This window comes from Dama dama, chromosome X (genome assembly GCF_033118175.1).
Source record: "Dama dama isolate Ldn47 chromosome X, ASM3311817v1, whole genome shotgun sequence".
NCBI classification, from domain to species: Eukaryota; Metazoa; Chordata; class Mammalia; order Artiodactyla; family Cervidae; genus Dama; species Dama dama.
The window spans coordinates 138,200,461-138,217,033 of NC_083714.1; the positions used below are offsets into that span (position 1 = coordinate 138,200,461).

The 16,573-nt window shown below is 39.1% G+C and overlaps 1 protein-coding gene across 1 annotated transcript in view; it reads left to right on the forward strand.

The window, feature by feature from the left end:
• The first annotated feature begins 7,789 nt into the window (after positions 1 to 7,789).
• CLTRN (collectrin, amino acid transport regulator) overlaps positions 7,790 to 16,573 on the forward strand; it is a 40,083-nt gene continuing 31,299 nt past the window's right edge. Inside the window, exons 1-3 of the mRNA XM_061136545.1 lie at positions 7,790 to 7,973; positions 8,576 to 8,634; positions 12,234 to 12,319. Coding sequence (XP_060992528.1) covers positions 7,916 to 7,973; positions 8,576 to 8,634; positions 12,234 to 12,319 — 203 coding nt within the window. The 5' untranslated portion in view covers positions 7,790 to 7,915. The remainder of the gene's footprint in view (positions 7,974 to 8,575; positions 8,635 to 12,233; positions 12,320 to 16,573) is intronic.

Below are 16,573 nucleotides of genomic sequence, written 5' to 3' on the forward strand. Positions count from 1 at the left end.
GGTGACAACATACAGCCTTGACATACTCCTTTCCCAACCAGTCTGTTGGAACCAGTCTGTTGTTCCATGTCAGGTTCTAACTGTTGCTTCTTGACCTGCATACAGATTTCTCAGGAGGCGGGGGATGTGGTCTGGTATTCCTATCTCTTGGAGAATTTTCCACAGTTTGTTGTGATCCGCACAGTCAAAGGCTTTGGTGTAGTCAATAAAGTAGAAGTAGATGTTTTTCTGGAATTCTCTTGCTTTTTCTATGATCCAGAAGATGTTGGCAGTTTGACCTCTGGTTCCTCTGCCTTTTCTAAATCAAACTTGAACATCTGGAAGTCTTCGGTTCATGTACTGTTGAAGTCTAACTTGGAGTACTTTCGCTCATTTTACTCACCACCCCCTGCCTTTGGCAACCCCCAATCTGTTCTCTAAATCTGTGAGTTCAGGTTTGTGTGTGTGTGTGTGTGTGTGTGTGTGTGTATGTGTGTATGTGTGTGTGTGTGTGTGTGTGTGTGTTTAGATTGCATGTATAAGTGAGATAATAAGGTATTTGTTTCCTTTGTCTGGCTTACTTCATTTAGCATAATGCCCTGCAGGGTCATTTGTTTGTTTTTGAGATGCACAGTTTTTCTTGATGTTTAGTCCCAACAGAAATCCTAATTCCTCACCATAATGATGCTATGAACTAAGTAGGAAGCGAGTGTCTTAAAGAATTTCATACAGATCCCCTCAATGTAAACTGTTGCCACAGTAACAAAGCACAGTTCATTAAATCAATTCTGTGAACCACCCACACTTTCCTGTTTATTTGAGATCACAGACCTTTAATGATATGGCTTAGTCAGGGCAGCGTTTAGATCATTATTCCCCATGATGGCAATAAGTTTCAACTCACATGTCGACTGACTGAATAAGTGCATTGGAGTTTTGTGATTGAGTCCAGGCTCAGAAGTAAAACGTTCTGTAATAGATTAACAATGTCTTTTGTGAGTTCAGGAACTGCAAAAACTTATCTGGCATCTCCGATTTGTAGTAATAGAGGTCTTACATGCATGTCTTTTAGGCAGTCTTCAGAAACATTTCTTACTGTAAGTTTTTGATGATTTCATACAGTAGAAAGATCAAGGTCATTGTCACTGGCCACAAGTTAAGGGCAGAAACTTTGATCTTTTGATTACTTCATGTACTTTGTGTATCAACCAGAATGAGGGTAGCTTAAGCTTCTGTTATGAAAATGAGAGCATCTAACCTAAAAGATGCAGGGCCCCTCTACCTCTTTGTACGTGTGTACTCGGTCACTTAGTTGTGTCCAACTCTTTGCAGCCCCATGGACTGTAGCCCACCAGGCTCCTCTGTCCATGGAATTTTTCAGGCAAGAATACTAGAATGGGTTGCCATTTCCTGCTCTAGGGGATCGTCCCAGCTCAGGGGTGGAACCCACGTCTCTTGCGTCTCTTGCATTGGCAAGTGGATGCTGTACCTCTGTGCTGCTTGGGAGGGCCTTTACCTCTTTATGGAGGTTGGCAACAGCGGTACCTAGTGGCAGGGCTAAATGTGATCGGGCAACACTAACTGGCAGTCAGATACAAGATTTAAGGGTGGAAAATAGTACTCCATAGAGCATGGTTACAGTAATTTTAACCCCCCCAAAAATATCATGACTTGTTGAAACCATGAGAAAACTCTTAATACAATACCCAAGCAGCGTTGGAAATGTCAGTAAAATCTTGTTTTTATTGCATAGGACTCATTTTTTAAAAATTCCTATTTTTAAAAATTTTATTTATTTTCATTTCATTTCATTCATTTTATTTTATTTATTTAATTTCGTTTCATTTATTTTCATTTATTTATTTCATTCAATTTATTTTCATTATTAATTTCATTAATTTCATTTATTTATTTTCATTTATTATTTATTTCATTATTTCATTCAATATATACTTCATTGACGTATAATTGGTTTACAAAAATGTGTTAGTTTCAGATGTACAACAAAGTGATTCAGCTATATATATATTTTTTCATATTATTTTCCTTTATAGGTTATTATAAAATATTGAATATAGTTCTCTGTAATAGCAGTAAATCCTTGTTGCTTATCCACCCCCTCTCTTCTTTGGTAGCCATAAGTTTGCTTTCTATGTCTATGAGTATTTTTGTTTTATATAAAGATTCATTTGTAATACTTTTTAGATTCTACATAAAAGTGTTATCATATCATATTTGTCTTTCTCTGTCTCACTTCATTTAGTATGATAGTCTGTAGGTCCATCCATGTTGCTGCAAATGGCAATATTTCATTCTTTTTTATGGTTCATATCCCACATCGTCTTAAGCCAGTCGCCTGTTGATGGGCATTCAGGTTGCTTCCATGTGTTGGCTATTGTAAATAGTGCTGCTGTGAACATTGGGGTTCATGTATCTTTTCAAATTAGAGTTTTCATCTTTTTTCTTTTTTTTTAGTTTTCTTAAGGAATCCGCATCCTACTTTCCATAGTAGCTGCAACAATTTACATTCTACATGGGACTCATTTGAATATATTGATCTATATGGACAAGATGAGATAGTCAGTCACATATGCATTCTGTTTATGAAAGTGTTCTTTAAATTGCTACCTTAGGAATATAAAATTGGCAGAATTATACTCACTTAGTTTGTCTGAATTAATCTTTATTTCTAAAGATTAGTGATTAACTTTCTCTGAAGCTGAAAATTGTTACCCTGTGGGGGTGAAATAAAGGTTACAGTTGTTGATTAACGTACAAAATTTGACTAGCCTTCGAATATTATAGCTTTGGGATTTTTTTCTCATCTAAAAAGGGCATAAGGTATGGGAGTGGAGACAGAAGTTTTCCAAAGCCCAGGGTTCCTGACTTGTCAAAGTACTGGGAGTTGTCTTTCTCTGGTGGAGATGGTCAAAAAAATTGCAGTGTACTTCATGATACTTCATTTCCATGGTCTTAAGCGCCTTAGAATGCCTATTTATGATTGAAGTAAGTCAATTCAGTTTTATTATCAAATATTCATGAGCCATGAGAAATGCAAATGAAATCCCTACCCTTCAGGAACTTAAAATTTGAAGGATCCAGAAGCAAATCATGTTGGCAATAGGTCCATGTGCAAATGTGAACAAAATGCTGTGGAAACACAGGTCAGAGAATGAAAAGTTAGTAGAGTGGACAGGTCCACAACAAACAACAGCTAAGAATCTATAACAAAAAGAAAAGAAAGATTTCTCAAAGGAGGTGATCATTAAGATAGACCTGTAATGGTGGTTAAAATATTTAAAGATTAAAAAATGAAAGCTCACATAATTCAGGTTATTCTAGGTTTGCAAATTACCTGATTGTGACAATGAAGCAGAGCAATCAGAGTTAAAATTTCAAAGCTGCATTTGTCCTCCATACTACATCTTGTTTTATCGCAGGTAAATGGAGCATACATATCCCCCACATGTATTTACAACTCTGATGAACGTTAAAAGGCATCTTATGTGAGTCAAAAGACCAACTCATGTGTTTTCTTTTCGTGTGATCTCATATTTAATTCATTCTCCGGATCAATAGTTACGTGCTGAGAAACTGCTTTCCAGTAGTGTTGTGGAGAATGAAAAAGCAAAGAGAAATCAATTTCTCTTTCCTGTCTCAGGAGACTCAGTGCCTTTTGTATTGCTCATGGCAATAGTAGTCTCAACTTTTTATCTGCATTCTTGAAACTCTAAACATTGCCAGTAATAGGGCCATATTCTGAATGTTTGAAACCACTTTAGTTGTCATCATTACCACTGTTACTGATAAATTATTAAGCTCCTATTTGTGAAATTGCTGAAATGAGCATTGTATGGAACAAGTTTGATATGAATTTTCTGGAGGTTTAATACTTAGAATTGTGCATGAAAATAAAGACTAAGTATGTGCAAGATTTTGGAAAGCGGAAGAAAAAACCCCACTATGTTGAGAGTCAAGAACGATAGCATCTAGTTCTGTGTTCACCTCTTTTACTGAACTCTCAAGCTCTTTAGTTGTTAAAATCTTTTTAAAGTACATTCCAACTGATCGAGACCTTGTAAGAAAGAGTCTTCATGTTTTAAGTCAAGTTATTGACAGTATCTTATTTTATCATTAAACGTTTTCTTTTTCTATTCATCTGACAGGACCTATAAAAGGCAATATTTTTAATCATTTCAGTTTTGGCTGCTGTTTCTTTTGCTAATGACAAATACTTTCTAATTTTCTAATACTTTTCTAAATACTGGGGTATAGAAAAATTAAAACTGCTATTGTAGACTATTTAGAAAATAGAATGAGATCACTGTACATTTGTACTTGTTTTGTCATATGGCCAGAACAGTATTCCAAGGAAAATTCATAGCCACAGGTGTTTTCATATTAACTGAGAAAGATTAAAAATAAATAAGCTTATTAGCCAGTTCAAGAGTTATGAAAAGAACAAAAAAACCAGTGTGATGGCGAGAGTAAAGAATAACTGTAAAACTGGATGAATCAGGAAACAGAGGAATTAAAAATTAAATGTAAGATCTTTGATTAACCAACAAAAAGAGTAGGTAAATCTCTGGAAAGAACAGTGGAAAATGAGAAAAAATTAATATGTAACTGGGAAATATAAAGGACTATAACAATGTATGGAGTATTTTATGAGATATGTATTGTATGCAGTCTATGAGAGGACTGGAAAATCTTAATGAAATGAGTGCTTCTCTTGGATATTGTAAACAGCGAAAAGGGAAAGAAATATGAAACTTGCAATTAATGACATTATAAGAAAGTTTTAAAATTAAGAGCTCTTCCTCCAAAATATATATAGTCTAGATTCTTCAACTCTGAATATTTAATTTCTTTTGCATTTTCAAGTATTTGTAAATGTAGATAATGTTACAAAACGTTCTGTACCATTTTTCAAGGTGGTACAGTAAGGACTGGAAAAAGGAATCAGCACTTGAATAGGAACCTAAATGGTATTCTTCTATGAAAATAGATTTAAAAAGCTAAAGAAAACAAACACAGCAAATAAGTCCAGAAGAAGGTTAGAAGTAATCAAACTAAGCTTATCTAAGGATTGGATCAACCTAAAGAAATTTTTTAATATAACATGCCAAGTGGTAAAAATTCTAGGATCATATTAATAGACATTGAAAAGGCAGGTGATAAAATTTAATGTCAGTTATTGACAAAAGGAAATTTTCAGTAAGTTAGGAGTAAAAGGTGCTTTTATCTTACGATATATCAAATTTAAAGTGACTCACTGGGGGATTCCCTGGCTGTCCAGTGGTTAAGACTCTGTGCTTTCATTGTCGAGGGCATGGGTTCAATCCCTGGTCAGGGAACTAAGATCCCACAAGCCACACTGCACAGCCAAAATAAATAAATAATTATATTAAAAAATGTAAAATGACTCACCAGATCCCATGGGGAGCAGCATTCCCGTTAGGGTGAGGAAGAAGACAAGGGCCCATGGGATTCCCACTGTGATGCTGCCCTGTTCTCACAGGGCCACTACAATGAGAACAAACAACTAATACCATCACAAGAGAACGCACAAGAAGATTCAAGGCTAAGGAACGTGTGTTTCAACTATTAAAATATATTCACACTGGTCTTCCATATGGGTGGTATTATAGGCATTTTGTACTTTTCTCTTCTTGCTTCTCTGTATATACTGTACATAATTTCTGTTGCCCTTTTCTCGGTTGATTTTTAAAATAAGGCAACAAATATTGAGAAATCATAATTCAAAAGAGAAGACAGCTTCTTCTCTTTTCAAATGAATGGCCTAAATACAGTTCACTGTTTTACTGTCTGCAGTCCTCGTAAGTAAAAGAGATACTTGATATTTTTATGAAGTCTTAAGGCTAAAGCAAGACTGAATCAGATTCCTATCTCTCCAGGTCTTTACTATATGCAAATCATCAGTTTTGTTACAATCTCTATCTATTCCCTGCCACCCTCCTCCCCACAGGATGCCGCTATCTGGTCTAACATTTCCTAAGATAAATTCATCTAGTCTGACTTTGTTTTCAGGGGTCAGTTATTCAGGCCCTTCCTTCTAGGAAATTTCCATTTCCCCTAATAGTGAAATTTCTGGAATGACTGGGTTAACTTTTGGCCACGTCTCTCTCTAGTACAACTTTTCCTGACTCTGTACCCTGGCAACCGAGGTGAAGGAGATGAAGAAAAGCTCCTTAAGTGGAGTTAGCTAACAGCAGTGGGTCATCTACAATAAACTGTCACCCTAACCAGGAAGGGGAAATGAGAAATGTAGTTGTTGATATTTTCCTTGTTGTTTCTTTAAAAATCCAAATTTTCTATTTAACAGTGGGGTCATCCAGTCTGATTTTTCTATTCGTGGTTTTGAAGCAACAAGGTAAAATTTGGGGACTGAACTCATGCAGAGGTGGCGTGGTAGAGAGGAAAGCATGCTGGGGGCTTGATTGGCATCTGTAGAATGTCCACAAGGGGACGGTTCTTCTCCACTCCACTCACTTCTCCACTCAGAGCATCTCTTAAGTTTTGTTACAATGTCCGTTTTGACCAGTGATGACCCAAGACATAGTCCGGTTCAGCATAGTGGAGATAGGGTTCAGCTGTAAGTCATCCAGTCTGGTAAAGCAACACCCATTCCACTTCTCCTGTTGCCAATGCCTTAAACACTGGATTCTTGGTTTTCTCATATGTAAGATGATTATAATGCAGCAATGTGGGGTGCTGTTTTGAGGATTAGACAAATAATCCAGCAAAGCTAGTTCATGGTGAAAGTGAAAGTTGCTCAGTTGTGTCCGACTCTTTGCGACCCCATGGACTATACAGTCCATGGAATTCTCCAGGCCAGAATACTGGAGTGGGTAGCCTTTCCCTTCTCCAGGGGATCTTCCAAACCCAGGGATCGAACTCAGGTCTCACGCATTGCAGGTGGATTCTTCATCAGCTGAGCCACCAGGAAAGCCCAAGAATACTGGAGTGGGTAGCCTATCCCTTCTCCAGGGGATCTTCCTGACCCAGGAATCAAACCAGGGTCTCCTGCATTGCAGGTGGATTCTTTAGCAACTGAGCTATCAGGGAAGCCCCAGTTCATGGTAAGTAGTTCCTAATTACTGTTGTATAACCGCACTGACCATTGTAGTCACTAGCCACATATTTTTACATTAAATTAATAAAAATTCAGTTTCTCAGCAGCAGTAGCCACATTTCAGGTCCTCAACAAGCCACCTACACCTAGTGGCTAGCACATTGTATGTGTTGTATACATATTGTATACTGCAGATATAGAACATTTCCATCCTCACAGAATGTTCCATTGGGTAGCACTGCTCTATGTCATTAACTTTAATTTTGCACAACTACCAGACCTTAGGGCTGACCAAAAGCATTCTCTTTGATTTGGAAGCTCTCCTGAATGTTTACCTGTGGAGGTGAGAGTCAGATGAAGCCAGTCTTGGAAGGGTGTCCTTTGTTCACCAGAGATAGAAAGGAGTGATGTTTGTTTCCTAAATTAAGATAGTCTATCTATAAACCAGATATTTCAGCCCTGAAAAGACGGGAGAGTTCACAACGTAAACCTCCAGAAAGGACTAATTCTTTCCACTGTGCATTTAACCAGACAACAGAAGGAAGGGCCGGGGAGGATTCCAACTTCTGAGTCAGCAGAGAAAACATTCTTTGGAGGTAGAGTTTGGAAAGGACAACTAATCTGTTTTCCAAGCAGATTTTCATAAATAACTGACAGGAGATGGGCTGCTTCTATCAAAGTATTAACCCAAATGATGGGGGTTAATCATTAAACCTTTTAGGTGGTGGCTTGCTTCTTTGTTTCATATTCTAATCCGGGTCACAGAATGACTAAGGCAGCTTTAAGTGAAGGGTGAATTTTTTTTCCTTCCGTTTGCCTTGTGTTTCCCACTCTGAAAGAATGTTGTGGCTGCTCTTTTTTCTAGTAACTGCTATTCGTGCCGATCTCTGTCAACCAGGTACGTAAGCCTTGAAACTTTGAAATAGATTAACAGTTTTCTGAACGATTGACAAGTCTCTGACTGAAAGACTTCTTTATTTTTCTAAATCTGCCGCTGTGTTGTGGCTTGAAACTTGAGCCTGTGAATGTTTTATGAGTTTGAAAGAAAAGTTTCAACCATGTAAGATGATTACAGTTAAACTTTCAAAAGTATTGGGGACAGTTTAATTGCAATCTTTGTTCTATTAATTTTTTTTAAAAAAGTGAAAGTGAAAGTCGCTCAGTCGTGTCTGACTCTTTGCGACCCCATGGTCTGTACAGTCGGTGGAATTCTCCAGGCCAGAATACTGGAGTGGGTAGCCTTTCCCTTCTCCAGAGGATCTTCCCAACTCAGGGATCAAACCCAGGTCTCACGCATTGCAGGTGGATTCTTTATCAACTGAGCCACCAGGGAAGCCCAAGAATACTGGAGTGGGTAGCCTATCCCTTCTCCAGGGGATCTTCTTGACCCAGGAATCGGACCAGGGTCTACTGATTTCAGTTTCATTAAATATTAGGATTTATCAGGCTCCATTTTGACAGATTTTATCATCATGTACTGCTCTTTTTTCTCTCTGGCAGATGCAGAAAATGCTTTTAAAGTGAGACTTAGTATCAGAACAGCCCTGGGAGATAAAGCAGTAAGTGCAGATCCTGCATGTTCCCTTAAAATTTTGTTTGCTAATAACACTGCTTTCTCTGATAATGAGCCTCTATGCATAGTTATCTTAAACTTGCACAAACTACTTCTAAAGACATCAAATCTCATATTTTCTTAAAGCAAAAATATTTGTAGTAAAATAGAAATTGTTAATAAAGTGATTTTGCCTTTAGTATTTAATCTGTGGTGTATCCTGGAAAATATGTAAAGTTCTCTACTACCCAAAACAGGCCTGGTTTGGGCTCTGTTCCTCACTGTGGTGGTCATTTGAATTTTGTCAGTCACTTTTCTCATCATTGAAAAGAAGGCATGTTTCACCTATGTAAGATCTTTCATGGCACAAAATGTTCCACTTCTATGGTCACTTGTCTTCAATTCTCAAATATCAAGAAAGCAGCATGAAATGCATGTTCATGAAATTAAAGTTAATAAAACACTCATGGGGCTCCGGTAGCTATAGGAACAGTAAAGACTCAAATTAATGAGATGGAGTTGTGTCATTCTAGTTTCAGTTTGCCAGTGTGGTCTGTGAAAATTTTGCCCAATAGCAGGTGAGAGTAAGATGCCTCAGGCTAGAGATGATAAAAAAAAATGCTGAAGAAACTTGGACATATTTGGTTTGCAAGGCAATCCACCATTTTGTTCACTCAGTGAGTAATAATCATTCTAACACCAGCATTCCTTGAAGAACTTAGCGTTCTTTCTGCCTGGGACCCTTCTAATCACTTTGCCCACCTTAGCTCGTTTAGCTCTCACAACAACCTTTTGAGGAAGATGACATGGGTGTTCCCATTCTCATTAGGTGGATGAGAAAACAGAGGTGCAAAGACATTAAGTGACCTACTCATGATCTCAAGTCAGCAGGGGGCAGTGGTCAGGTTTGAGGGCAGAATCCACCATCTCTGCCAGTGCATAGGGTTGCTTTTCCCAGAATCCTCTGAGTGCAGGCACCATGCTGGATGCTTGGATGTGGTACAGCTAAAACTAGACTTATCCTTGCCCTTGGGGAGCTTATAGTCATGGGATTGGTTGCCTATTCAATGAACCAAATGCAAGTGTGCGATCTCGACAAGCATTTCAGGAAAGAGAAGTCCACAGGGACTTTGGCCTCATTAGAGGCCACAGGACCTGGCATTTGCTGCGATGTCTAAAACACTAGTAGAAGTGAACCTGGGGAATACAAGGAAAGAGGGTGAAGGGACTAGCACATGCAAAGGCTTCTTACAAGGGAGGAGCTTGGGAGGAGTGAAGGGTGGAAGGATGGCCAAGGTGTTTGGAACTGGAGCAGTGCAGAGCAGCATCACATGTAATAAGCTTCAAGAGAAAGGAGGGGTCAAGCCAAAGAATGTATGGATTGTGTTGAGGAGTTTTGGTATTAATTTCTAAAGCAAGTGGGGGTTTCGTGGAAGGGGTGTCATGACAGAATGTGTGTTTGCAAGACACTTTGGCCGCAGAGCAGAGGACAGACTCAAAGAGACTAGAGTGGACAGAAGGAACCAGTTGGTAGGCGGTGGGAGCAGTATGGGTGAGAGAAGATGGCCATTTGGAGTCTGGTGTGTTGATGGAGAGAGGGGCAGTGAAAGGTTTTGAAAGCCATGGAATGGGATGACAATGGAGGGAAGAGGAAAGGTCAAGGATAAGCAAGTAGACAGATGATGGCCCATTTATGACTCAGGGAACTGAGAATAGATAAGAAAACCGTAGCTTTTGGACTTACTGAGTTTGGAGCATTATTGAGCTGGCTTGAGATATCCATTCCCGCGTCACTTGCACTGAAGTGATGATGACAGTGCTGATGAAGGTGGGGGATGGCCAGAGGAGAGGGGCTGGCCTCGAACCTTGTGATTCTTACAGCCCTTGCAGAGGAGGAGGAACTTGAAAAGGAGACGGAGGGACAGCAGGAAAACCAGGAGGATGCTGTGTCAGGAAAGGGAAGAGCGTGCTTTCAGATGAAGGGAGTGTTCAAGAGTGTTGAGTGCTGTTGAGGGGCCAGGCGAGGGGAGACTGAAAACTGCTCGTTGTGTTGAGCAACATGAAGGTCATTGGTAACGTGAGAGAGCTGCTTTTTGGAATGCAGGGACTGGAAGGCAGGTGGAGGAGGTTCAGAATACGCAGTCAGTGACCGGGTGCAGACAGAAGGATGGACAACTCCTTCAAGAATTTTGGTTGTGAAGGGCAGGAAAGAAACGACAATGGGTAGAAGAAGGAGGACTGAATAAAGCGATTTGGTTTTGTTATTTTAATGGGAAAGACTTAAGCATAGTTCAGAGTCAATGAATAGCCTCCAGTCAGCATTGAATGCACAGAGGGAAACTGATATAGTTTAGATCCAGAGAAGGGCCAAATGGAAGCATTCCTAAAGAGGTGGATAGAAGGGCCATTGACCAGAGGAGAAACACCATATGTGGCCCTTGGAGGAGGATGTGGATAAGACATGTGCCTGTGGAAGAAGTTTTGTACTTGGTGTCAGGAGGGCAGGAGGTGGGACATGTGTCAGTGGATGACCTGAGATGTATCTATTACTTAAGAAACAAGAGTGCCTAGTGAAAGTGAGGAATGAGGGAAAGCACAGAGATGTGGGGGTACTGTGGGGGCTGAAGGAGATTTGAAACAGTCATTGTGAACCATGAGGGAAAGAAAACTGATGGAGACCCCTAAGGGGATGCCAGGCAGTTTGGGAGTAGGTCACCATGAATTGAGTTAAGCCACACTGTTTTGTGATTACACACCTAAAATGTGGGGTCAGCCACCTTAGTTTGCTAGGGCTGCTATAATAGTACCACAGACTCGGTGGCTTAAACGATGGAAATTTGTTTCCTCTCATTCTGGAGGCTGGAAGTCCAATATCAAGGTGTCCGAAGGGTTGATTCCTTTTGAGTTCTGTGAGGGAGGGATGTGTTCAAGACCCATCTCCTTGACTTTTAGATGGCTGTGTTCACATGTTTTCCCTCGGGGGCAGTGTCCAGATTTCCTGTTCTTACAATGACACCCATCATATTGGATTAGGACCCACCCAAATGATCTCATTTTAACATAATCACCTGGGTAAAGACACTGTCTTCCATATATGGTTACATTTTGAGGTACTTGGGGTTAGGATTTTAACATACAAATTTCTTTGTGGGAGAATACAATTCAGCCCATCACATGCACATACACTCAAGTTTTCAGCTAAGAAAATGAAAACTTGTATTAATATAGGAAAGGAAGCTGAGGTGGGGAGTCAGTTTATGAGGGAAGAGAGAAAGGATGAAAAGTAATCAAGTGTTTACATACAGGATGAGATGTCCAAATGCCCTGTTTGTTGACTGGGTTACTAATACTGCAGATTTTGAAGAAGAGTATACAGTGGGAAACCCACCACACTTGCAGTAATAGAATAACCAAGAGATTCTATCCTAAACATTATGGTGACATGATTTATCATGGTCCCCAGTCTTTTTTTTGCATAAGATGAAAGAGAGAGAGACAGACGGACACACACACCCCAACACCACTGTGGCCACAGTTAGAACCCAGTGGACCAGTTTTTATTCCATGCCTCTCTACTTTTCATTCTCTGTGTTACTTCTCTTTCAGTATGCCTGGGATACAAATGAAGAGTATCTCTTCAAAGCAATGGTGGCTTTCTCCATGAGAAAAGTTCCCAACAGAGAAACAACTGAGTAAGTAAACAGTGAAAAGTGTTAATTGATTGTTTGCAATATTATTTGAGGTAGAATATTAACTCAAAACTCAATCTTGAAAATAATTTATTTAAATATAATTTTTAAGAGACCCACATTTTAATTTAACATTAAAAAAACCTTTATAATCTAGGTCAGCTTATAGTTTATATCGTGTTCAAATAATGCTCTTCATTCAATAGGCACTATGGAGATAAATATAAAAATTTGTAGTTATATGTCATAAGCTTTCTACATTTCTATTTTATGTATAGTTCTCTTGTTGATACGATAGATAGATGGAAAGAAAAGAGTTCTATTCTCATTGTATTGGTCTGCTCTGGCTGCCATAACAAAATACCGTAGATTGGGTGACGTAAACAACAGGTTTATTTCTCACTGTTCTGGAGGCTGAGAGTTGAAGACTAAGATGCTGACAAGGTAGGTTTCAATCTGAGGCCTCTCCTTTGAGCTTGCAGGTCCACCCAATCTTTGTATGCTCACATGGTCTCGGTTGAAGGAGAACTGGCAGGGGAGAGAAGGAGCATTCTGGAGTCTCTTTGGATGAGGGTGCTAATCCTTTCTATGTTAAATGACATCTCATTTAACTCTAATTATCTCCTTATAGGCCCTGTCACCAAATGCGTTCACATTTAGGGTTAGAGCTTCAACATATGAATTAGGGGAGGAGGATAAATCCATAGCACTCATTTGAAAATAATTTACATATGTATAGGTTCATCGTACTGTTGGTATCTGTCATAGCACCTTGTTTATTTTCTTGAAAGTTTTAGTACAATTTTAATAGTTTTACATTTTCGTCTATTCTTCTGGAGGAATCTTCCCTATTTGTGATGTTTCTTTTCATCTCTATTTGTGATTAGGGTAACACTCCTGGTTTCTCTCTACCCTCTTCCTGCACTATTCCCCTTGAGAAGTGAAATGACTGGACTGATCTGATTGATGGGCTGAAAGGGGAAGCCGGCGTGCTCTCAGCACACATTTTTCTGTGCTGCTCCTCACACTAAATACAGAATGAGGCCCTGCCTGGGCAGGCTCACACACCCTCATGGCTATTTGTGCTGTCTACAGCTATGGACTGTTTAGATTGGTAGGTACCAGATCCTAAGGTGTTAAATATATTGCCTCTTACTCCAGTATGTGGTGATAGCTGCTTTAGTTCAGCTCTCTCTGGGTCATTAGAGATGAATTTATCTCATTTCAGAATTTTTTTACAATTCGAAAGGAAATTTACCTGCTGATGAAAGTCAATGAAGTCTTTTATTTTGGTCTCCTGTTTGCTTCATTCTTTTGTCTTCTGTTAAGAACCTAGCAAAGAGGGTTTCTATTTATTGGTCTTACTCAAAGCCACAATGTATTATGCATGAGCTGTGAATATAAGGAATAAAACAGAAGAATAACATTTGGAGGAACAAAATAAACATACAATATGTGGATTTGTGTGTTCACACTCACACGTATTTTAAGATGTGTAACATATTCACATGATTCAGAAAATTAAAAGAAGGGGATGTAAAGTAAAAAACATTGCCTAAGTGAACTCTACTATTTTATAGATTTTTAGAAAAGATATATTTACTTTTATCTTACGCCTTTAAACTGAAGCATTCTTTCTGAAATGATATTAATATCCTTTTTAAAATAAAAAAAGTAGAAGATTGCCTTCTGAAAAATCAAAAAGGAAAAACACAAGGAGAAAAGGGGACCTTAGTACTCTGTTGGTAGGGATGTAAATTGGTGCAGCTACTATGGAAAACAGTATGGAGTTTCCTCAAAAAACTAAAAATATGTGTAAGGGCGTAAATATATTTATTATGTTTGTAAAAATTCATTCTGTACAATTGCAGACCAAGGTTGCTCTTCTGTAATTTATGGAATATTATGTTTTAAAGACCATCTTGGAATACAGTTAGAGAACTTAGTATTTTGATGTACTAAGACCTATTTTAAGTTTAATATTTTACCTCTGCAAAAACTTTAAAGATGCTATTTTCAAAAAGTTTAAAAAAAAACCCTAAAAATAGAATTACCATATGACCCAGCAGACCATTCCTGGTTATATATCAGAAGAAAGAAACATACTAATTCCAAAAGATATACACACATCCCAATGTTCATAGCAATGTTATTTACATTAGCCAAGCTACAGAAGCAACCTAAGTGCCCATCAGCAAATGAACAGATATAGAAGATGTTGTGTACACACACACACACACACACACACACACACACACACACACACACATGGAATACTACTCTACCAGAAAAAAGAGTGAAATTTTACCATTTGCAACAATGTGGATGTACTTGGGAGGGTATTATGTTTAGTGAAATTAAGTCAGACACATGCTGTGTGTTATCACTTCTATGTGGAATCTAAAAAATAAAGCAGACTTGTGAATATAACAAAAAGAAACAGACTCAGATACAGAGAACAACCTAGTGACTGCCAAAGGGGAGAGGGAAGGGGGAAGGACAAGACAGCGGCATGGGATTAAGAGGTAGAGTTTGTTGTATATAAAATAAATAAGCCACAAGGATATATTGTGTAGCACAGAAAATATAGCCAATATTTTATAACTATAAATGGAGTATAGCCTTTAAAATTGTGAATCAATATGTTGTACCCCTGAAATATATATAATATTGTATATAAACTATACCTCAATTAAAAAAAATGAAAAACATAAGAAAAAAAGCCATTGGTCATCTCACAATGCTAAAACCCCTCAACTAGTTTCTTTTAATCTTACTGTTATTCTTGATTAGGAGAATTTATACATACTGTTTTTTATTATACTCTTACTTTCTCTGAGTGCAAAATTTCATCTTGTGACTATGTTAAATCATGCTTTCATTCTTAGGAAAAGTTAATTTAAATTCATAATATTTTAGATTAATTTTGAGAAATTCACTTTTGAAATTTTTTATATTCTCAAGCCTGCGCCTTGTAGGAGTCTATGAATATATGATCTGGTTTATTTGCTGAGATGTTTTAACTGGGTACATAGGCTATATAGTAGCTTTTGTTGCCGATGTCAGTGGAAAAAATTGAAAAGTGCAAAACTAGATTGGGATTCAACAAATTTTTTCTGGTAAATGCTCAGTTTGAGTCTCTGCAGTACTGCTGTCAGAAGGCTGAGTGATGAGGGCTGCCTAATGAATCAGGATGTGTTTAAGATGCAGTACAGGTGCTGGGCCCAATTCTACATGTGCTGCCCTAAAGGTGGCTGCATCTTTACATGAGCAGGTGGCCCTCTGGGAAAGGGGACCACATGACACAAGATGGATTGAAAACAACTTCCCAGTCAGAATGCCTCTCCCAAGTGTGGCAGGTAACAGAAAAACACCAGCAGCTTGGCAAATGGATCAGATTTTAAATCTGCCTTAAAGAGGTCTTTTTGTGCTAGGGTCAGGCAGATTGAATTCTAGAGAGTGGGACGTATCCCTTTGAGGATGGCTTCAGGATGCAAATTGTGAACATTTGCCAGCTTTTAATTTTTTTTTTTCTGCCACATCATTGCTTATTCTATGGATATTGCAGAAAACTTAGAGATACTGAGGTGCACTGGATGGAAAATGTAAAGAACAACTCACTAATGAGGGCTACCCTGGTGGCTCAGTGATAAAGAACCTGCCTGCCCATGCAGGAGACCCTGGAGACACAGGTTCGATACCTGGGTCAGGAAGATCCGCTGGAGGAGAGCATGGCAACACACTCCAGTATTCTTGCCTATAGAATCCCATGAACAGAGGAGCCTGGAGGGCTATAGTCCATGGGGTCACAAAGAGTCAACATGACTTAGCAACTCAACAACAACTCACTAAAGATAGCAATGAACAGAGTCATGAAGGCTCTCAATTTCTTCCCAGCTTTTACCCAGTCCTAACTACAGTATCTCTTCTATCAAGCATGATCACCTCCATGACACAGGGCTAGTGTCTCCTCTGCATATTTAGGAATCTGTGAGCGTCCTACCCTTGACCCAGTAGAACCAGGATGGACTCTGCAGGACGGTGTTCCTACTAGGGTGAGGTCCTGGCCGCCTCCATGCAGGACTTACGTCCAGGCACCATGACCCCACGCAGGCAGTGGAAGAGAAGGTCAGGGGCCCCAGAAGCAGAGGTGTGGGCCTGCAGAGAGGGAGTGGGGTGTCCCCACCACCCTCCCCGGAGGACGGGTGGGATGGGTGGCAGCGGTCTGCACTCGCAGCCCACAGGGAGCTGACAGCT